Here is a 22,490-nt window from a genome sequence, read left to right as displayed (position 1 = left end):
ATTTTTTGCAAAATAAATGCCCTAGTCTCGTATGCATATCCTTCTACAAATAGAAAACAAAGTCCCGTTAATCTAGCTTTACAGATACGGTCATACATGCAAGTCGAGTTTGCACATCCTTCTACCCGGAGAACAAAGTCGGGCAAAGGAATCAGCACTGGTGTTGGAACTTCATCTTCCCTAGTGTCATGACAATCATTTATGCTATCTTTGCCTCTCTTCTTGATCTCCTTCAACCTTTTCAAATCATCTCTCCACTGCTTCTTTTGGAGTTTCACCTGATACTCGTACTAAAAAAAAAACTTACCTTTGCTCTCTGCTAAGCTTCTGAACATGAGATTTACTCAAAGGTTTGAATGGTGGGAGCTGGTCCTATTCATGCTCATCTTCTCCATCGGAATCAAAGAGATCAACTAAGTCCATTTCTGAATCAATGTATTTGAAAACCCATCACTCCAAAACCTATAGCAAATATCATTTACTTGAAAGATTTAATGCTGCATCAAATTCCCAATTCATTCCGATCTACAAAAACCTAATCAAATCTTTTGCAACTGTGATAGCAATGAATCTCTTCACCACTAATCTAAAACAGAAACCAAACCGTTCAATCACCATCAAACATGAGCGACACCAGCAGGAGCAGCGGCAGAGGAGGCATCGCCACCGAGGAAAGACAAGAAACCAGCATTAGCAGGCTCTTGGTCATCAAGAAACAAATCATCAGGAACCCTAAACGCACCATGAGCATAAAGAAGAGAACCCAACCATTAAAGCGGAGATCAAGAGCGATCCTGTGCTTGTCAAGAAAATAACAACAATCGTCAAAACAACAAGAATCTCTAACATTTCACAGTCCGAGGATGTACGACCAACAATAACCAAAGGCTGATCTGGTGGTCGACAGGGATAGAGGGGGTCGGGGTCGGGGATTGGGATTGTAGGAGGGGGAGAAATGATTTGTCATTTTGTCTCTCATTGTTATATATGGGGTACTGTGGTTATTTTATTATATTTGAATTATTATTTTTATTTAAGTTGGAAACTGTAATTTTTTAAAATTTACTAGATAAATATAATTTTAACTAAACTATAAGATAGCAATTTTTTATTTATTTAAGGTTAGCACCTTGGTGCATTGATGCCAATAAAATCTATTGATCGTAGGCGCAACATCACTAAGACTGTTGGGAAGAAGATTTTCAGATTGATTAAGGAGAGTGTAAGACAATTGCATGTGTTGCCGGCTGTTGGTAAAAAATGGAATTGTTCAAAACTTGTTCAAATAAAATATAAACAATATATAGCAAGTTATATTAATTTCAAGTGGTTAGAAAATTTAATGTACTATCTCAACTTTTACTTCCCAAGCCACCACTATATAAACCACTTAAAAATCTTATAATCTTTCAATGTGGGATGGAATTACAACCACTGTATAAACTACTTGGAAATCTTATAATCTTTCAATGTGGGATTATAATTTTGGATTTGAAATTTTTTTATCAATCAATGATTTTTTTATATCAATTTCTCATTTATCCATAATTAGTTTTAGACTTAAATTACTTATCTTGAAGAACATTTTCTAGCAAAACCTTAACCCTAAATATAAGTGGATCCTAGATTTATTTTGACCTTAAATGTGTCCATTAACCATGTCAAAGTCAATTTTAAACAATCACTTACATAAATAAAAATTGTTTGACCAATGTATGAAGACGTGATGATTCTTAAAGAGGAAATGAATTTGTAGATCACTATATTAGAATAGGTAGTTTTTAGCTTTGAACATTCTTTTATGTAGTGCTATCAGATTTCCTTGGCTAATTAGTAAACACCGTGTCTTGAACTATTCGATTTTTTTATGTAAACTATGATAATAATACTCATATAGCTCTTATTCTAAATATTTCTTTAGTTTTCACGACTGTGTTTATTTTGGCCATGAACATCTTCTGATTTCATGAGTACTAAAGTGAATTCAACCTTTTAAAATTTTTAAAGAAACAACTATATTTCTCTCATATAAATAATATCTCTAAGAATATTCTACTTTACTTTACTTGGTAAACCAAGATATGAAAATCATTAAAAACATAATTCACCCTTGTCATGTTATAGCTAGCACCTTCATTCATCATAGAAATAAATAGAAAATTTATTATTTCTAAATGCTAATGAAAGTATCATATGAATTATAGTTTTTTCTTGGACCATTTTTCATCTTGGGATATCTAGTAAACCAGATAGGGTAATTATTACATCGTTTTCATCTTTAAAGGCTTTGAGTGCTTTCTCCTCAATAAAATGTACACAAACTCTCTTATTAAACTTTCAGTAAGCAAATTCATAATATTTTCCTTCGATCTCACATAGTCCACGAAAATAACTGCATTAAAGAGAAAATGTTCAATAATATTATGTCTATAATGTATATCATTATACATGTTTCTTTGTGCTCTTTCAATTCTATACTAGTTATCATATTGGACACAAATTATTGTCACTAGCTTTGGCTAACATGAAACATCCTCTTATAAATCTTAAAGTCACTCAGTTTCCTCTATAATTTTGTCAAGAGCTATAAACTCTAATTTTATCGTGGATCTTATGATGCACATGTGCTTAGAGTATTTTTAAGACACAATTGCTCTACTAAGCATAAAAATATATCCACTAGTGGGTTTTGAATACTTTATTTATAGATTTCTAATAATTTATTTGAGAATTTTGCTTTATAATTTATTTCAATTTACTTTCTATGAGGTTATCCTAATCTCATAACTCAGGTCGCGGGTTAACACGATCTTAGGTTGATTTTTTTGTCCTTTTGTATTTGAATTTGTTTTCGATTTATCTTTCAACATTAGGTTGATTGAAAATTGAACTTTATAATTTGTTTCAATTTGATTTATATGATCACAGTTTTATGATCCGGGCCGTGTTTTTGAAAGATTAACCCAGGTTGATTCAATATGTTGTTGTCTCAATATTTTTAAAAAAGATGTTTTTTTTTTATCAAATTACGTTTTTACCTCTGATCTAGATTCTTTTGGACTCACCAAGTCAACCAAGTAATATTAGTTCAACCCCACACAATTTATTGTTTTTTCTACTAGAAAATATGTTAACAAATACCTAAACGTTTTTCTTATATTAAAAAAAAATAATCCAACTCTAACATTGCATGAGCCAAAGATCTAGCATACTAAACATAAGTATTTTTCCTCTATACTATAATAGTTGTTTTCTACCAGAAACCAGTAGCCTTTATTTAGAACATGTAGAAAAATGTGAGGCTATCATATGTGTTTAGTAATGCAATAGCTGCTTTTGTAAAAATGTATTGAAAATATTATTTTTTTTATTATACTTTGAAAATTTAAAGAGTTAAACATGAAAATCAAAAAGAGAAAAAAAATAAAATTATCAGCACCAAACCAAACATCCATAAAAAAACACACATCAGCCACAAATGGAGGGGATGCCAAGAAAAATCAAAGATCACCCCATAAGTTGTTGCTTAGCCATCAAGCAACATCACACACTCCGTTCAAAGATAACAACCAATATTTAGAGTGTGTTTGGTATTGCGGTAGTTATTTGGTTGTGGTTTGAAAAAAGTTGTTTTATAAAAAGTATTTTTAGTTGAGGTTGGTTTTAAAAAATAGGTGTTTGGTTAAAACTGTGGTTGAAATTGAGATTGAAGAAAAAGTAGTTTAATGTGTTTGGTTAAAAGAATGCTTTTCAAATTGAGGTTATAAAATAATATATATATATATATATATATATTGATGATTTTTAATTTAAATATTGTAGATTTAACTATTGTTATTACATTATGAAATAAATAATATTTTTTATTATTCCATTAAACTATGTGCAATTTCATCACGTACGAAATATATCCAACAAGGACTATATTTTCCATGGTTTCTTAAGTGCGCAACAACAAAAACTGAATTTTTTGTTACGTCATCAAACGATCTCCTTCTAATTTTTTGAATAAAACACAATTACAAATAAAAATAAAAACTGAATTTTTTTTAACTGGGTCGGACCCGGCAAGAACATAATTGGGCTTGCGATCAAATTCTGTAAATGCTACGTCATCAATCGATCTCCCTTTTAATTTATGTAGTGTTACTAAATAATATTAAACACTAGTTTTTCGAGTAAAATATAATTTAAAAAAAATAATTTTTTTTAATGTAAGTAGTTATTCACCTGGCACTGTTCACGTGAACAGTGCCAAGGTGACTTATATTTAGCTGGACACCCAGGTGAATTATATTCACCTGGTTGCAGACGTGAGAAGCAGCTCTCAACTGCTTCTCACGAAACGGTGTTTCACCAAAACTATACATGGATCCCACATGAAAAGCAGGTGAATTTTTATATTGCCAAACGTAATGTTTACGTGATGAGCTTTAAAAGCAGAAGCTACCGCGTAAACAAACACCCTCACACACTAACAGGTGCACGTTACAGCAACTTTTTTTAATATTTATTATAACATAAAAGACCAACCTACCTCTTAGCCCATTTAATAATAACAAAAAAATAAAAAAAAATAAACAACCTGAAAATACAACTCCTCCAGGACCAAAGGCAAGGGGTTTTTTAACTGAAAAACCCAAAATTGTCCCTATATGCAAGGTCTTCAAGGGCATTTTTGTATTTTTACTGCTCTAAAAAATCTAAAAATTGAACTTCTACCCAATCAGCCAGGCCAAATATCTTCGGTTATAGATAGTAATATTTGCACTGTTTTGACTCCCTTTCCCTTTTAGCTTATTCTGTTATTGTTATATCAGGTATGAAATATAACTGGCTAAGAGAGAAGATGCTAAGAACTTTGAAGAACGAATGTCCTTATGCAAAGGCAGGCTAGAGAAGAGCGGCCACCACCCAAAATTCCAATTTTAAGTTTACCGCCCGAGTAGCAGCAAAATTTTGCAGCACTCGTTTAGTAAGCTTTTCATTGATTCCAAACCACGCAAGCAAGTTAGAACCTGCTCCACTAAACTACCATGAGCAGGCTCGAAGGTGTGAGATGGATTTCCCTAGCATTGAATGCGCCATAATTACGTGCTTCACTTCATGTGTCCTTGACAGATTCTATAAATAAATCATCTAATTTCAGTTTCGGCTTCCGCAGCTAATATATTGACATTGATTCTTAACCAGATCGTTCAAGATACCGTCCACCAAACATGGAGAATAAAACCGCTGAACCAAACATAATCAACGACTACCACCTTTCACATCTCTACTAAATCTAACTCAGTCTCATAAGCAACACCCGAAAACATCAAGCTGATCGAGCAAATTAAAAAACCATCCTATGCAGCACTGTGCTTAGCCTTTGAATGTGATTGTAAAGCGTTTTCCGAGCCAAATGACCTGCAAAAATTTCAATGTAAGACTCAGGAGAGGATTAATCTCAGAAGCAGACCATGTAATATACCTGTTGCAAGAGTTGCAAGAAAAGGATTTTTGAGCCTGCTCCTTCCTCTGACTGTTAGCAGATGTTTTTGCAGCTTGTTTAGAAGGGTGAGGAGTTGCTATATGGACACCTGCTTTCTTCAAATCTGCACAATCAGACAGCCAGTCATCTATAATTTGAAAATACTAACACCATGGGTATCGAACTAAATCATGCACATTTAAGTAGGCAAAATTGGTTAAAACAAGATAGCACCCAACAAAAAGAACAGATGAAACGAACTGATGTATAAGCACATGAAATATTAGGGTTAAAAAATGGACCATCGCAAACCAATCCCCCATCCAAGGCATCAATATTTACATCTGAGACGACAATTAAATGCTATCCAAAGGTAATCAATGCGAAAAAGCTGAAAAATGAATAAGAAAACACGCTACCATTATCCCTTGAGTAAGAAGGAAAGGCAATGAGACAGAAAATCACCGGTTTTTTGAGGAGTTACAAATTTAGCCTTCTTATCAGGTACAGGGTTTTTTGAAGCAGATTCTGCGGATCTCTTCTTGCCAACTTCAGCCTGCAATAGTAAAAATCACAGACAACCCCAATCAGTATAACCTCAGGAAAAACGCAGGAATATTGTTTTAAGTCAAACATATTGACATGTAGGGATACAAGCACTCCCACCTTCTTTGGAGGCTTCACATCCCCATCATCACTGTCATCATCGTCTTCATCACTTTCATCATCCTCGTCCTCACTACTCTCATCCTCATCATTGGCCATCATCATTGCCTGAAAGAATTACCATGAAAATTAGCAAAATCAAAAGATGTCATAACTACAATCTATAACAAGCAACTAAATGCAGTGAGTGGTTAGCCATGAATTCAACTCAACAAAGAAAAACAAAAACTCCAAAAGGCAAAACAAACCATTCTAACTAAGCAACTCTAATAAACAAACGTTGCTCTGGAAAATTAATCTTGAAAAGATATGCTTGATTACCAATACAGCAACCAAACATGACCATGAATCAGTTAAGATTAGCTAAAACAAATACACTTCCATATAGGTAACTAATTAATAGTCATTGCACCACCAACCAAAATTAGTTCTCTAATGGAACTGGTTAGATAACTGATAATTTGATTGATTTCACAATCAGCAAAGCACCATATTTTGTATCCATGGGACAAGTCCTCACACAAAGATTGAGCAATAAATGCAATTGGATGGATCACTCGCAGTGAACATAAATGGGTATCAGAGATCCTTATGCAGCTGGCACATAGTTTTCACTCTTCTGTAGGTCATTTGCAATTTTCTCCGCAATTACACAAAGCCTACTTTAACTGGTGTGTTCATGTCAGTGTTTCAGCTACTGTAGCCTTAAGAGGTCAGAGATGTGCAAGCAGAAAGCCAAACTCAAATAACAGCCTACAGACAAAAATCACTACCTGATCATCGCTTGACTCGCCATCATCAGATGAATCATCCTCTTCATCACTGCTATCATCATTCTCTGGTTTGGGTTTCCCATCTTTGTTCGGTTCCACAATCTTCACCTTCTGCTTAGAATCAGGTTTTGCAGCATTTTCGTTTTCAGGCTTTGGTTGCTTTGCCTCTTCTTTCCCTACAAATTAAAAAAGATCATCACATCAAGTCAGGTGGAAATGAGTACAAGACAATGCACAAAGCAAACATTAACACTACCGTTATCAACGGGGACTGGGAGATCCTCTTCACCATCAGAAATAAACTCTGAAAGGTAAAAAAAAAAAAAGGTGCTGATTCAAGGACTATTGAAAAAACCCAAATTCAGAATTGAAAATTTTTTTGGAAATGCATCAAAATGACTCACCGTCGCTATCACTCGTAACGAAATGACACGAAGGCAGTCAAGGAGACAACAAGAAGAGAAAACAGAAAACCAGTAACATGAGAATTATAAAAACTGAAAAAAGGCATTATGAAACATTAATCTGTGTAAAAGGATATTCGGGTTGAGCAACTTTGTATCCGCTGAAGAAAACACTCCCATTTTTCAAGTTATGAGAGAGCTCGAAGTCTTTCTCGAAGACAAGATCAAAAGGTATTTGAGGGATTTTCTCATGAGACAGTGTTCCAAGAACAAGCTTCTGATCATCAAAATTCACAAATAGGCAGACAGATTCATTCCCTTTGTCCTTCTTAGCCTCGCCAAGGCAAGCCTGTCAAGAAAAAAACAAAGAAGAACAACTAAATATGAAAAAATGTCAAACAAAGTTCACCGGAAATCCCGTTCAGAACCTGCGAAAGATGGAGGATGAAGCCATCACCACTTTCAACCCTAAGGGGCTCGCCACCTTTGACCTCAACACCTGAGCGTAGCAAACGGAAAAATGGCGAAAACATCAATTAAAAGTCAAGATTTCTGTTATTTTCAAGATGCAAAATTCGAGAACCAAAATCACACAAGTAGAAAATGGATCCATCGATCGAAATGCAAGCAAGTTTGAGATAAAAAAATTGTTTTACCCCAGAACTCCATCGGTTGGCAACGAGAGAGAGATTGCTCAGACACAGTTAGGGTTTTTCCTTTTACCTTTTCTCTTCTAAAAGAGCCTAGAAAGAAAAGGTGGATGGTATATTATTATTTCTTTTTGTTGAGAGAGAGAGTTTCCAGAGCGTTTGGGACAGTGTTTTAACGCGAGTTTTTAAATCAATAAAAAAATTTATTTTTAAATTATTTTAATACGTTAATTTTAAAAATAAATTTTAAAAAAATATTATTTTATTATATTTATAAATAAAAAATACTTTAAAAATTAATTATAATAACTACAAAAACACCCCTGAAAAATTATATTGCTACACGGTTGGGCCCAATAATATATATTTATAGCATAGGACACAACTCGCGAAGCATGAATTTCAACTTTTCTTTACATATTTATTTGTTTTAATAAGATTTCAAGTTAATTAAAATTATTAAATTAATTTTTAAGAAAATAAAAAGACTTGGAGCCTTATTATACATCACATTTCATATGATCAAAAAATTTCTATAAATTTGGAATTTAATAAATATAATTTCTTAGAATAAATTGTTCATTTAAAATAAAAAAATATTGTGTTTTTATCGTAGTTTTAATATTATCACTTAAAGATCCTTTAAAGCCCCTTTTTTTATTTGACTTTGTTGCCTAAGTTATAATAATGTTGTGTTTGTTGATCTTTGAATTGTAAGAAAATTTTTTATATGACTCTTAGCTCTAATCTCTTTAAGAATTAAATCAACTTTAATTATAACAAGCTCATTCTTAGTCTTGGTTAATTCTTCCATTAATCGAACCACATTGGCCTTGATTGTATGAACTTTTTTATATATATAAAATAGTGAATTAGGAATGGTATGCATTAAATGAATCTTGATTATATAGCTATGAAGTGGGGGTTATATGGCTCGTAAGAATAATAATTGTTTTTTGATAATAGATCTATCATTAGTTCAAAGTGACAATCCTTGCAAGTTAAGATATTGCATTAAACCGTAGTGTTCTCTTCTCTCCTAGTGTTTGTCTTTTGAAGTTGAAGGAGTAATACCAATTGAGGTCATATCTTTATTGATGCAAGAGATATTATAGCCATCTCACTTTTATTTGTGAGGCTTAAAAGAATTTTTACACATTTTTTGAAAAAAAAAGTCATAGAATGAGGATTTTAGTAGGATTTCTCTTAAAAAATAAAGTTTAGGTTAATAAATGAATCTACATTGATAAATCCTATAATAACAACAAGTGTGTATGTCTGAAAATAAAGTTTAGGTCACATATTCCTTATAAAAGGGTCTAAAAATAAAAGAACATAATTCAAGAGAATCAAAACCATTTTCTTATAACAGCTGCAAGACTTCAGCATTTTTTATAGACAAAAGACTAGAGCAGGCTTGAAAACCTGAAACAGGAGTATCAATGCTTCCAAACCAACCTCTTTCACGCATGCCCATGCCTAAGACTAATAAATCAATCCAAAACAGAACAAACAAATCAAAAACCGTGTATTGAAAAGCAGGGATTCCATTCACTGTGAGTATTAAGGTCATTATAAGAGATTGACATATCTGTATACTTACAATTTATCTCTAAAAAAATAAGGTTTCGATGGAATGAGCATAACAAGACTAACCAAACAAGGACAAGATTTCCCATTGCTTTCCCAAATAACTATGTCACTGTGTAAGACGACATATCTTTACAATATAATGTGCCTTATAGCAAAGTATATATAACTGTAAATACCAGATAAAATATAATAGGATTTCTTATGAAATGCATCACTCGAATTAAATCAACCCAAAAACACAGAACAAACAAAGCCAATTTCGGTTGATTGTGACAATTTACATGAATTGCAACTTAATTGGGGACTTGTTCTCAACATAAATGTTGTTAAAACAGTCATCATTGTTCAATTAGATTATCCAATAACATGCTGTTAGAATAGGCCTAACAAATATCAGTGTAATTACAACATAAAACCATTACAATATATCAACATAAGACATTGCATACACGTTAGAGAACTTAACAGCTGTTCATTATGAACTATGTAAAGAACAGAAAATAAAAGATTCACAGCCTGATCCATTCAACGTGAAGTTATCATGCCATTGCGAACCTTCCACGAACACAGCAGTAGACAGCAATAACATTGTTTTCCCCTCTAACAACTGTTAAAAAATATAACTTATATTAACATGTGGTTCACATAACATATTTCATAAGGATAAGACAAACAACACACAAACAATAGTAATTTGAAAGAATAAATTGTAAATAACGACATAACTTAAGGAATTATCGTATGTAAAATTAGGAAACTCAAATGAAAAGATAGAAATTGACCTCTTTTTTCTACTGTTTTGATTGTCGTTCGTACATTATTTTCAACCAAGAGTATTTTCTCTCAAGATTTCCCATTGCTTTCCACATCTCCCTTTTGCTTCTTCCACGGAAGAATTCTGTTGCGAAGATGTGTATTGGACTTCCAAAGTCAACACCATGTATTGAATGAAACTCTTCCATTACCTCCTCAATGCTACATCCTTTCTTGTCTCTTGAATTCACTGTACAATTACTAGCAATCAAAACACTCTCAAGAAGTCGATCTAAACGTGAGCATAACTTAGCTCCCATTCCAGACCCCCCCTTTTTTTTTTGAGGTTGAGGTATGGAGGTTTCAGTAGCTTTTCTTTTAACACTACTGTGGTTGCTACTGCTATTTGGGACATTACAACCAGCCACCATCCTACTAACATCTTCCACAAAATCAGGAACAACATCCACCTCTGAATCGCCAATTCCTTCCTTGAGATTTATGCCAACATTACTTGAATTTCCCAATCCATCACCACCTTGATCTTCTTCAGAAATCATTCCTTGAGATGGGGCCCATGCATGTTGTCCAGTTGCGACAATGTTACTGAACATTGTGTCATATTTTGCACACAATGTTGGCTCTATGCCGACATGCCTAAACTTCTTTGCTCCTCTAATTTCCTAACAGTAATAAACAAAACATAGTCAAATACAAGTTACGATTGCATGATTTTAAGGAAAACAAAATTCATTTAAGATAGTAAGTTACTAAAAAATAGACCTGTATTTTAGTTTTCCACCATTCATCAGATGCGGAGATTGTACCAAGTTCAGAGCTCCATCCAACACCAGTTTCAGATATTAGCCTTTTCCAAATCCTCCAGTCCTTTTTAATTCCGTCCCATTTGTTCTTCAGTTGTGATTTAGTGAACGAATGTCCAGTTTGTTCTTTGAATGCAGTGATAATAAATTTCCATCCAGCTTTGTCGAAGTGAGTATTAGGCCTCATCCCTTTCTCGATAGCTTTGATGCATATATCGCAAAATGTGTGCAACATTGCCTTGGTCCAAGAAGCTTTGTCGTGACTTTCCGACCCATCCATATGTTTCTTATAAAGACAATTAGTTATAGTATGTTAGGATGAATGTGCAAGCAATATGCATGTTACTGTTGGATTGCAATACAAACGAATGACATGTATGTAGCTACCAAAAGCTTGACAGAACAGGAAAATGGTATTCAGTATGTGTGAGATGTAAAATTAGAAAGACAATATAGTTAAAACAAAAGGTATGAAGAACTTTAAGAATACAAAGATGCGCACATAATGGCATTTAACTTGCTGTTATACAATTAAAAAACAAAGACAATCATAAAAGAGAAAAGAAAGTGGCAAACATTGCATTGGAGTAAAATAGAATAAAAAATGGCCAACTCTCCAAGCCATTGTAAGCAATTTACCAAACTTTCTTCTTCTAATTCCTGACTGCCTTAAGAATATAAAACCAAAAACATGACATCCGTATGAAAATGATAGTGATGGTGAAACAAAAGTAGTCATTGCCTGCTACCCTACTATTCTATATTAAAATTTCAGTCATGTGCTACAGGTTAATCATTCATTCAGACTCGTAATCTCTCAAGTATTAATCATTTTCCCTTGCACCAGGTGAGTTAGAGTAGCATTGCAAGAGTGTAGATAAACCGACTGTAGTAGTGGCATGAAATGACCAATTCAATTGTCGGTGAAGACCATTTGTCATTACCATGAACTGAAGATAATCAACTTCTATGGAGACTATATGACATCAAATGTCAACATTTTGATGGCAGATTCACTAACTACATTAATGATAAATAGTTTCAGATATATTACGAATCATGACAGAAATAATAAAAAAAAAAACAATTACAGTAAGAAAAGAAAAAATTGGTAGAACCCATTCCAGAATGTATACAAAAAACTAATTAGTCATTTCATTCTATCATGAATTAATAAACCAAAAATTACATGCACAGTAAGTTCCTTGAAGCAAGCTAAGGAAGAAGATAGATTTTGAACATGGCAACAACAGATCGGTAATTATAACAAATAAAATGAAGTAATTAATGGCAGTAAACAACAAATGCATCGAACTCACTGAAATAAGGAAGAAGTCTGATGTTGTCGTTCTGGATGTAATTAACGTTGAACAAAATGTTGGTGTTCAGTGCCTTTTCTGCAGGCTTGTGTTGTGATTATGGAAGCGTTTGGGGGATGCTCTGTAGATCTAGGTGCTCTGGTTTCTCTATAGAGTCAGAGCTTTTTAGAGGACGTCTCTGCAGGCTGGTTTCTCAGGGAAAGAAGGAGGTCATTTTTTGCCTTTCTTTACAAACGGTGAAGGAGACTAGCAGGGCAGCCCTGACATTTTATAGTAACTCTGGGCAAACATTTAAGAACCCCAACCACAAAAGCATGTAATTAATTAGTAAAACATTTAAATTCATATTTAAGAACCCCAACCACAAAAGCATGTCTACACTGCTGCGCAATTAACTGCGTTTCATGGGTGTTTGTTTACGCGGCTGCGGTTGTTTTTAAAGCAAAACCGCAGCTGTTAAACGTTTGGTAACATAAAAACCATGATTTACTATTCATGTGGAGCCGGTTAAAATAAATTAAAATCATAGGTTTGCGAAAAGAAGTTCTCTACTGCTTTCTGCCCTGCATAACACAGTGGAGAGTGAACTACTGAAATCCACTGTTCACGTGAACAGAAGAATCATTCTTTACTGTTATTGTTCTGGACTGATTGGGTCCGGTTCAAAACTAAATGTATTGAACCGGTCCAACTCAGTTAAAAAAAATTCAATTTTTATTTTTTTAATTATGTTTTATTTAAAAAATTAGAAAAAGATCGCTTGATGATGTAGTATTTGCAGAATTTGATCGCAATTCCAATTTTGTTCTTGCCGGGTCCGACCCAGTTAAAAAAAATTCAGTTTTTATTTTTATTTTTAATTATGTTTTATTTAAAAAATTAAAAGAACATCGTTTGATGACGTAGCGTTTGCATAATTTGATTGCAATCCAAATTTTGTTCTTGATAATATTTTTACTTGATGTTGTTGCGTGCTTAATAAACCATGAAAAATGTAGTTCTTGTTTGATAGATTTCGAACGTAATGAAATTACACGTAGTTTAATGGAATAATAAAAAATATTTGATATCAATATTATTTATTTCATGATATAATAACAGTAGTTAAATCTACAATATTTAAATTAAAAACCATCAATATTAATATATATATATATATATATATATTTTTAATTATTTTATAACCTCAATTTGAAAAGTAATTTTTTAATCAAACATATTAAATAATTTTTTATTCAACTTTAATTTCAACTATAATTTTAATTAAATATATATTTTTTCAAATTAAAAACAACTAAAAATATTTTTATAAAACAATCTTTTTCAAATCAATACACAATACTAGATATACTCAAACTCAAATTTGTCGCGGGTCCCACGACACAAAACTCAACTCTTTTCGGAACCAAACAATGTAGTAACATAAACAAACACAGAGTTGCAAAGTAGAAAAAAGCTCCCTAGACAGAGAGACCCATTTCCAAATGGATCTGGATTATCTTCTTGTAATTCCCTCTTGGAAATCTGTAAGTAAACTGGTTCTTTTCTTTATCATTATGTCATGGAATCTTGTTCCGACTTTAACAAAATGGATTTGATTTGATGCATAGGTTGGTATACTTGTAACATTCCTTACTTACCTCGCTATTGCTGGATCTGTACTCCCTGCCAAACTGGTTCCCGGTGTCACTTTACAAGACGGCTCTCGTCTCCATTATCGTTGCAATGGTCGTTGCTTGTTCACACTTTTTTTCATTTGCTCTATATTCCTTCTTCGTCGAAACCCTCATTGTTTGTGTCTTTTCTTCTACAGGGCTGTTCTCAATGCTGTTGCTGGTTCTGCTTCTTGGTGTTGGAGCTAAGATGGAACTTTTATCACTTACTGTGCGTTTTTTTTAGCTCTATTTTCCCTTTCTTTTCTTAACTTTGCCATTTGTTTTTAAATGTACACTCACATTTTCTTGCTCTATTTTGACTCCACTTATTAGTTAGTTAATGTTCAAATAATGTGTGCAGGTGATATCAGAAAGAGGACTCGAGCTCCTATCGGCAACATTCATTTTCAGTTTTCTAGTAAGTTATATTTTAATTAGATTTCTAGTTTTATAGCTTTCAGGGTATAAACGAATATCCATTTTAATATTCTTGAGTGCAAGTCTAGCTCTTCTTCCTTTTTTCATATGAAAGGGTTTCGCAGGTCAACATACATCATGAATTAGACATGTTTAAGCATTGCTGAACTTGTCTACTACTTTTCAACTTTGTTCTCAATTCTCAAATTGTCGAGCTTCATGCGGCACTGCCTCGACCATGCATAGATAATGACCATGATCTATTTCTCAAATGCAAACAGTGGTCAATGTTTGATACCAGAATGATGTGATATGATGTGGGCAATTCTCTACACCTATCGATTTCTAAAGAAGCCCTTTCAGAAAAAGAAAAAAAACAGAGATTTAGATTCAGAAAAGCAGGTGGTTAGGAGGGCAGTGCCATCCTTTGGCTTATTGAGTTCAACCCCATGAGACTAGATCTTATGTTATAATTAAAGGCAAACATACATTAATTATTCAATCATTATGCTGAAACAGAAAATCTTTATCCATATGAAATGCTTTGGTTATGCACTGTCATTGTTGTCCATTACTGATTGTAATACTACTTTGCCTTTTTATCTTCAAGCCTTCAGATTTTCCTTAATATATTTTCCACCAGACTAAAAAAATACACTCTCTGTTGTCCAATCAAACTAAAAGAAGTACACGTGCCAATTCAAGCTCAATGTGTTCTAGTGATTAGTTTTTGGATGCTTCAGCATGAACCATACCTTGCTATTGACAGAATTATAGTTGCTGCTCATTACCTTTTCTTTATTTTTGAAGTAACAATTTTCGTTGCTTTCTAATTGTTCCTCTAACTCTCTGTTTTCATTTTAGGTGACGTTAGCACTCTATGCTGCTGGTTGCAAGTCTCGAAATCAGAGTTCTTCCCTTAAGCCTTGTGTTACAGGAAACCTAATACATGACTGGTACTCTAGAAGAATAACTCGATCCAAGAGATTCCAATTTGAGTAGCAGAATTTGATCAAATTTATTATATGAATGACTTCAGGATCCTTTTTTTTATGCGTCTTGTTTCCTACCTGTAGTTAAAAGAAAATCTTCATTTTTTGTTAGTTTACTGCACATAATTGTGAATATGAATGAGGAAGAGTAAACTTTGAAGAGGCATGCGTAGTCCTAATATTACTATCTTACACGGCAACAGAATCCAAGCTACATATGTAATCCATGATTAGATAATCTCACTGCTGCCTGGTTCTGTCATCCAATGCAACACAAAATATGGCTGCTAAAGGGGGTTTTGATTTTTATAATAACATCAAATTCAATTCTGGCTATTATATGTCAACCTTTGGTCAACAAATTAAGATTAATGGGACTGCTCAATTTACCACCATTGTTTCTACCTAACCTATTTTTTTATAATGAGCACAAGGAATTGATTCTCGAGCATAAAGTTTCTTGTTCCCTCAACAACCTTTGCATCATTGAATTTTGTCTTCATTGTGGCTGCTCCTGCTGTGCCTACTTAATTAACTTTCAATGATTTCTTCAATAAATTTTCAGCATATTGTCTGGGAAAATAAAAGGTTCATCTTCTGTGTATCTGTTAGCTTCCCTAATGGAATACTTTTTTGATCTATTATGTTAACGTTATTACCCTTTTTGTCATTCAATAGGTGGTTTGGAGTACAGCTCAATCCTTCTTTTTTGGGCATTGACCTCAAGTATGTGATCCTGTCTTAAATTGTATATGCCTTTTCTTCTGTGGAACCTGATAAGAATCTTAATCAATGCTCATGCAATTCAGCAATCATATGATGATAGTCTCTAGGATTTTAATCTTGATATCAAACTTTATGTTGCTATATCTGTTACTGTACTTGGTGCTTTTCTTTGTTTTACTGTCTCATTTAATGCAGTAATAGCATGGATGTTCTTTGTTCCTATTTGGTCTGTAGGTTTTGTTTGCAGCTGATAACAACATAGATAAGATGGTTTAACATATGTGCAAATCATTGTTTGCGTCTTGAAATTTTGATGTTAGTAGTAAAGAGATGACATGATTATGGACTAACAATGGTGGTTCTCTTCTGTAGATTCTTCTTTGTTAGATCTGGAATGATGGGATGGTTATTTATCAATCTATCAGTTCTAGCAAAAACTATTCAGGGCGCCACCTTGAGCCATTCGATGATCCTTTACCAAATTTTCTGTCTGGTAATTTAGCAATTCTTGGGAGCACATGATTTTATTCTCATCTCTCTTCCACATCAAATTGGATGCTGAATGTCATTTCTGTCTACATCCTGCTTTCAGATATACATCCTGGACTACTTCTTTTATGAGGAGTACATGACCTCCACGTAAGTACATGACCTGTGCCTCTGCTGCAGAAATTGTTTCAAATACTCTTCTTTTCTCTTTATACTTGTAAACCTGCAGAAAACTGGTAAATAGGAATGACAAAGCTTGATTGTGGTTTCCAGTTCGAGTTTTGTGCTCAGATTGGAAGACTTAAGTTCAAGCTTGTTTATCAACAGGAGAGAGAAAAAAAGGGCAAGGGAAGGAGAGAAAACAGGACTTTTAGTGCAAGTGGGCCATAACATTATCACACAATATTAACCTACTTGTTCTGCTATACAAACTCAACTTATATGAAATCTGAAAGGCATATGTAAAAGTAGAACAATAGGGAGCTCTAGTTGATGTATCAAAACAAAGAAACAGAGAAAATGATTTGGAAATCTAGTTGATTGACTAGAGCACTGAGCAGTGCAAAGATTTTCCTCGAGCTCATCCGATGTTTGTATATATTACATAAGCTCTCCAGCCAGACCTAAGCCAAAGTCCCTTGTAGGAATTTCTAAACTATGGCCAACTTTAGTCCCCCTTAAATTTTAAAATGAATCCTAGTTGTGAATATTGGTATGTGAAAATAGCTATCATACAGACCCTAACATAAAATTTTTCTTTGATAAGAAAGCTCCAACCAATTAATGCTACTTCTGTTTTTATGAATATCAGTTTGTGAGTGTTATATGCAGATACCGTTAAGTAATTCGGGATGAGTTTTAGGCAAAGGGTAGGTAAATTCCAAGAAGCCATACTTATGTCCCAACTGATATTTTAGTTCTATCTCATACTTCTTAAATTATCTGTTGGATTAAAACTTCAAAGTTTCCAAAGTGAAAGCTAAAACTCAGGGAAAGTTTGTGAAGAACTGCTAGATTTATGTCTTTCAAGAATATGTGGTTGGTAGAACAGACTTTCTAAAAAGCTGCACCTGACTAATATCACCTTGTGGCGTAACCTGAAGGTTATGAATTCTTTCTTGGTTTTTTTTTTTATTTCTAGGAAGATACAGTCTTCAAGTGTCGCAAGTGTTTGGCCTCTAATAGTATTTGTGTTGGCAAATAGTCTTCTCAACTATAATACTGAATTTGGAGGAATGATGAAGTTGATCTGATTGTCCTCTTCTTTAAACCATGCAATTTGTGATGCTTCAATTTTTTTTCGGTACAAAATCTATTGCTTTATCATCTTCATTGAATTCATCAACTTGTCTTACAATGCCTGCCAGTTGTTCCTGCTCCTCTGCATGTGGTGTTGCTAAATCTGAAATTTACTTTCAAATGCTAGCACAGGGTTCATTGCTTTGACTAAGATTTCTTTTCACTGTTTCCAATACTTTTTGCACCTTGTAATTTGCTCTAAAATTCTCTTCTTGTCTAAAATTCGTTGTAATATTCAATGGAACTTGATTGCATGCATACTGTGACAATCAGACTTTGGGTCAGCAGCCACACTCAATGCACTTGTTTCCTAACAAACACCACACATTTGTTCTTTCAAGTCATTTGAGATTCATGATCTCATCATATGAGAACATAGCATATGCAAGTCTAGTTGGGTCATCACCATCTGAATGGTAATCCTACAAATGGTAGCATAAGAAATTTTTACCCTGAAATTTACATCACTAATTCCTGACACTTGACAGAAATGAGGATTTTAGGGACTATTCATGTGAATTATACAATGAAATAAAGCAAAGATGTGTCCATAAACTTGCCCTTTCTTATTGAAGCACTAAAAGTTACAGAACCCAAAAGTTTCCTTGTTATTAAATTCAATTTTAGGTTATAATTTTAAGGTTCTTTATTTGGCGTTCGCATACTAACCTATTTTGTTTTACAGATGGGACATAATTGCTGAGAGATTAGGCTTCATGTTGGTGTTTGGAGACCTGGTCTGGATTCCTTTTACTTTCAGCATCCAGGCAAGTGACTGTGAGCTTGACATTTATTTGAAAGAACTTTGTTTGTCTCTTGTTGCACTGCAATCAATGTTTTTTGGACAATTGCTTAAGCTAATAATGAAATGTAATATTTCCATTTTCATGGATGACTAATTAACCCATCATAGTCAGAGTCTCTGTAGTGTCAATCAATAGATGGTTATTGCATATTGACCAGGTTCTGGCAAAAGATACTGCTATGTTTTTTGCAAAATAAATTGAATGTTTTATAAAAAGGGAAGTCATGTGCCCAACTCACACTCGGCTGTGGGATTGAAAATTGAAAGGTGCATCCTACACTTTTAGTATACATGCTTCATAATTTATTAGATGTAAAGAATTCTACAAGTGCATTATGGGTTTTATTTAACTAGGTTGTTTGTTTGGCTTAAAGTTCTTCATTGATATTCGTATTAAATTCCCATTTTTAGTATGATTTCTTATTGTAGAGAGCTTTCTAGTATAATGCGGATTCTGTGTAATATGATACATGGTTGGGTTTTGCTTCTCTAAAGAGAGGCCTGTAGACTCCTGTATGAGGTTGGTTTTGGCCCATGAGTAAAAGACTTTTGTTATGGGAAGATTTTTTTAAAAGCTTTGAGGTGTTGTGTTTTAAAGCACCTTTCAGAAGTTTTGCAAGTAATAGATGTATCCTTTTTGTAGTAGAAGCAGTTGCTTGGTCTCTTTTTAGAAGTAGTTTGGCCCTTTTTGGCATGATGGTATACATTTTAGTTGTTTGTAGGAGCTCCAAATGTGGGTCTTTTTGGAGATAGTTGTGTAGTGAGAAATATTACACTGGGTGTAATCGAATTTGGATAGTGGGTGCGAGGGCTTGATCAGTGACTACAATCCCTTTTTTGATAGTGAGAGTTAATTTGAGTAGTAAGTGTAGTGGAACCACACTAAATTCATATATGATTGTTTTATTGCTTAAATTCATATATAATTGTTTTATTGCTTTGTGTTAACTTGCATGACAACTAGTATTAGAGCGTGTAGTTTATATAGATCATGAAATTAAAGATAACGGACATTGTAGCCTTAAGAAGACATGATTGCTAATGATCATTATACTAAGTTTTCAAAAGAGTAAATTTTATGTGTATTTTGTTGATGGCTTGTATGTTGATGATCATGAAATTTGAAGATGCACGAAATTCAACTTGAAGATGATGTGATGCATGATGGAATTTGATCCAAGATGGGGTTTGTATTGAATTCCTATTCTAAACAATATTTCAGTTTTCCTATTTATTACAAGATTATTTGTTGTGGATGGATTTCTTATTTAATGTAAGATTTCTTATACAACAAGAAATAGTTTGGTGTTGCCTCGAAAAATAGAGATAGTAGTAAAAGATTGTTGGCTTTGACCCAGAGTAGAAGATCCTTGTTATGAATAGGATTAAATTTGGCCCAAGAGAAGATGAAGTCTCATATTTTGAGAAGTTTTCTGTTGGTTACTTCAAAGCATCTTTGAGAAGTTTTGCAGGTCATGAAGGCATCCTTTTTGTCGTAGAAGCAATAGAGGTGCTTGGTCTCCTTGCAATAGTTGATTGATAAATTTTGTGCAATAGAGGTATATTGTTTGGTAGTTTTGAGGAGCTCCAAATTGTTGGATTTTCTAAGTGAGGGGGATTGGCTGGGTGTATTGGATTTGGGAGTGGGTGTGTGAGGTCTTTGTTTGTGCATGTAAGATCAGTGGCTTTGATCTCGTTTTCGTAGTGAAAATTAATTTGGGGGGGTAACTGAACGACATTAAATTCATGTGTGCTTATTTTATTGTTTCCATAGTGAGGCACAAACAACACTTTTAGCCTTGTGGTTTGTTTCACCTTTCCAGTTGATATGCATGTTTAACGCCTGCAAGATCAGTGTTACTTTTTATTATTGTGAGGCATTGTCTTCAATAACTAAATTGCAATTACTAAGCCTGCTACTACCACTTAGGAGGTATGGCAAAGCCTATACGAGACTTAAAGGACACCATTCAGTTTGTGTATTGTCAATGTTTATAGGGCTGGTGGCTTTTGGGTAACAAAGTGGAGTTGACAACTGCTGCTGTTATAGCAAATTGCTTTGTTTTCCTGATTGGGTAAATTTCCGGCAATGCGTAGTTCACTCTTTTTGTGACTTATATTTGACTTCTTTCAAATCATTAACTAAAGTTACAGTTGTTTGGCATAAAACTGGGCAGATATCTGGTATTTAGAGGAGCTAACAAGCAAAAGCATGTCTTCAAGAAGAATCCCAAAGCACTTATATGGGGTAAGCCGCCAAAGGTTGTTGGGGGGAAGCTGCTTGCTTCTGGTTATTGGTGAGATTTCAATTTGATCGTCGATATCTTCTTCATTATCTCGTATTGCCATCATAACTGTTCCCTTTTTCTTTTTCTTTTTATACCATGGGGAGAGGAGATTTGAACTTATAATGTTCTCTTCAGAGGAGAGGTGTAGTTACCAATTAGGCTATGCATCAACTCCTGTACTGATGGATTATTATTACAACTGCATTGTTGCTGTTGTTGAGGGATCTGGGTGTGGGGTGGGCATGAAGCATCACATTTCCCATGGGTTCTGGCAACAACATCCATGATGGTTCATCTCATGCATCTTCTTGACGTTATGTTTTTTGTGTTCAAGGGGGGTCGCAAGGCATTGTAATTACCTGGGTGACCTGTTGTTGGCACTATCCTTTAGTCTGCCTTGTGGAACAAGGTAATTTTCCAATTTCTTTATATGAATTTCTATAGAATTAGATGATTCAAAAGCAAACAGCTTCCAACAAAAAATGCTCACCTTTTTGCAGTTCTCCAGTCCCATACTTCTACCCGATTTATCTTCTTATCCTTCTAATATGGAGAGAAAGGAGAGACGAGGCTCGCTGTGCAGAGAAGTACAAAGAAGTATGGGTGGAATACCGTAGACTTGTTCCATGGAGAATACTGCCATACGTTTACTGAGACAAAGCTTCTGCCGTAGTGCTGGAGAACTCAAGTGTACGAGCATCCCAGTGGTTGGTGTTTGTATGTCATGTGTTCTTTGTAGGATTTATAACCAGCAATTTGGCGACCATTTTGCCTTTTCAGCTTGAAACGATCAACACAATTTTGTGTTTGTTCTGAAGATGAAGGGAGAAACTTTTCCATGATTTGATTTAGAGTGTGTTTGGTATTGCGGTATCTGTTGTGGTTGTGGTTTGAAAAAAGTTATTTTATAAAAAGTACTTTTAGTTGAGGTTAGTTTGAAAAAAATAGGTGTTTTGTTAAAACTGTGGTTGAAATTGAGATTGAAAAAAAATTAGTTTAATGTGTTTGGTTAAGAATGTTTTTGAAATTGAGGTTATATATATATATATATATATATTAATATTGATGGTTTTAAATTTAAATATTGTAGAATTAATTACTCCTATTACATCATGAAATAAAAAATACTTTATAAAAAATACTTTTTATTATTTCATTAAACTATTTATAATTCCATTATATACAAAATTTATCTGATAAGAACTATAGTTTTTATAATTTTTTGAGCGTAGATAAAATATTATCAGGTATAAAATTTATATTACAGTGTGATTGAATTTAATTAATTCACTTTATATTAGTGTTTTTTAAAAAAAAATGTTAAAAAATTAACACACTAAAAAAAAAAAAGAATTTCACGTGAA

General features: G+C 33.6%; 3 protein-coding genes across 3 annotated transcripts; 1 reads left to right on the top strand and 2 right to left on the bottom strand.

The window, feature by feature from the left end:
* Nucleotides 1–5,156: 5,156 nt before the first annotated feature.
* Nucleotides 5,157–8,137, bottom strand: LOC18100075 (histone deacetylase HDT1). Its single transcript, XM_006381260.3, has 10 exons — nucleotides 7,973–8,137; nucleotides 7,745–7,815; nucleotides 7,454–7,665; nucleotides 7,317–7,330; nucleotides 7,169–7,216; nucleotides 6,913–7,088; nucleotides 6,140–6,247; nucleotides 5,939–6,029; nucleotides 5,474–5,597; nucleotides 5,157–5,409 (listed from the first exon to the last, which is right to left on the bottom strand). Exons 1-10 carry the CDS (start codon nucleotides 7,983–7,985, stop codon nucleotides 5,349–5,351), a joined length of 918 nt encoding a protein of 305 aa, XP_006381322.1. The 5' UTR covers nucleotides 7,986–8,137; the 3' UTR covers nucleotides 5,157–5,348.
* Nucleotides 8,138–9,882: 1,745 nt separating this feature from the next.
* Nucleotides 9,883–12,873, bottom strand: LOC18100074 (uncharacterized). The gene is made up of 4 exons (XM_006381258.3): nucleotides 12,456–12,873; nucleotides 11,096–11,422; nucleotides 10,342–10,995; nucleotides 9,883–10,166 (listed from the first exon to the last, which is right to left on the bottom strand). Exons 2-3 carry the CDS (start codon nucleotides 11,414–11,416, stop codon nucleotides 10,351–10,353), a joined length of 966 nt encoding a protein of 321 aa, XP_006381320.2. The 5' UTR covers nucleotides 11,417–11,422; nucleotides 12,456–12,873; the 3' UTR covers nucleotides 9,883–10,166; nucleotides 10,342–10,350.
* Nucleotides 12,874–13,835: 962 nt separating this feature from the next.
* On the top strand, nucleotides 13,836–21,977 carry LOC18100073 (delta(14)-sterol reductase). The gene is made up of 13 exons (XM_024602578.2): nucleotides 13,836–13,981; nucleotides 14,066–14,183; nucleotides 14,269–14,339; nucleotides 14,472–14,528; nucleotides 15,392–15,483; nucleotides 16,198–16,245; nucleotides 16,618–16,738; nucleotides 16,838–16,884; nucleotides 18,719–18,800; nucleotides 20,837–20,913; nucleotides 21,016–21,135; nucleotides 21,461–21,535; nucleotides 21,627–21,977. Exons 1-13 carry the CDS (start codon nucleotides 13,940–13,942, stop codon nucleotides 21,778–21,780), a joined length of 1,104 nt encoding a protein of 367 aa, XP_024458346.1. The 5' UTR covers nucleotides 13,836–13,939; the 3' UTR covers nucleotides 21,781–21,977.
* The last annotated feature ends 513 nt before the right edge of the window (nucleotides 21,978–22,490 follow it).

This window comes from Populus trichocarpa, chromosome 6 (assembly GCF_000002775.5).
Source record: "Populus trichocarpa isolate Nisqually-1 chromosome 6, P.trichocarpa_v4.1, whole genome shotgun sequence".
In the NCBI taxonomy this organism is placed as follows: domain Eukaryota; kingdom Viridiplantae; phylum Streptophyta; class Magnoliopsida; order Malpighiales; family Salicaceae; genus Populus; species Populus trichocarpa.
Note: the sequence above shows the minus strand (reverse complement) of the source record. Positions and strands in the feature narration are given on the sequence as shown.

Excerpts from the sequence above, each read along its gene's own strand:
- LOC18100073 (XM_024602578.2), top strand. The coding sequence starts at position 13,940 with ATGGATCTGGATTATCTTCTTGTAATTCCCTCTTGGAAATCT. Across the intron at positions 15,484-16,197 it reads GGAAACCTAATACATGACTG|GTGGTTTGGAGTACAGCTCA; the intron begins GTACTCTAGAAG and ends GTCATTCAATAG. Across the intron at positions 21,536-21,626 it reads AGTCTGCCTTGTGGAACAAG|TTCTCCAGTCCCATACTTCT; the intron begins GTAATTTTCCAA and ends ACCTTTTTGCAG.
- LOC18100074 (XM_006381258.3), bottom strand. The coding sequence starts at position 11,416 with ATGGATGGGTCGGAAAGTCACGACAAAGCTTCTTGGACCAAGGCAATG. Across the intron at positions 10,996-11,095 it reads GGTGGAAAACTAAAATACAG|GAAATTAGAGGAGCAAAGAA; the intron begins GTCTATTTTTTA and ends TATTACTGTTAG.
- LOC18100075 (XM_006381260.3), bottom strand. Across the intron at positions 7,666-7,744 it reads TCATCCTCCATCTTTCGCAG|GCTTGCCTTGGCGAGGCTAA; the intron begins GTTCTGAACGGG and ends TTTTCTTGACAG. Across the intron at positions 6,248-6,912 it reads GCGAGTCAAGCGATGATCAG|GCAATGATGATGGCCAATGA; the intron begins GTAGTGATTTTT and ends TAATTCTTTCAG.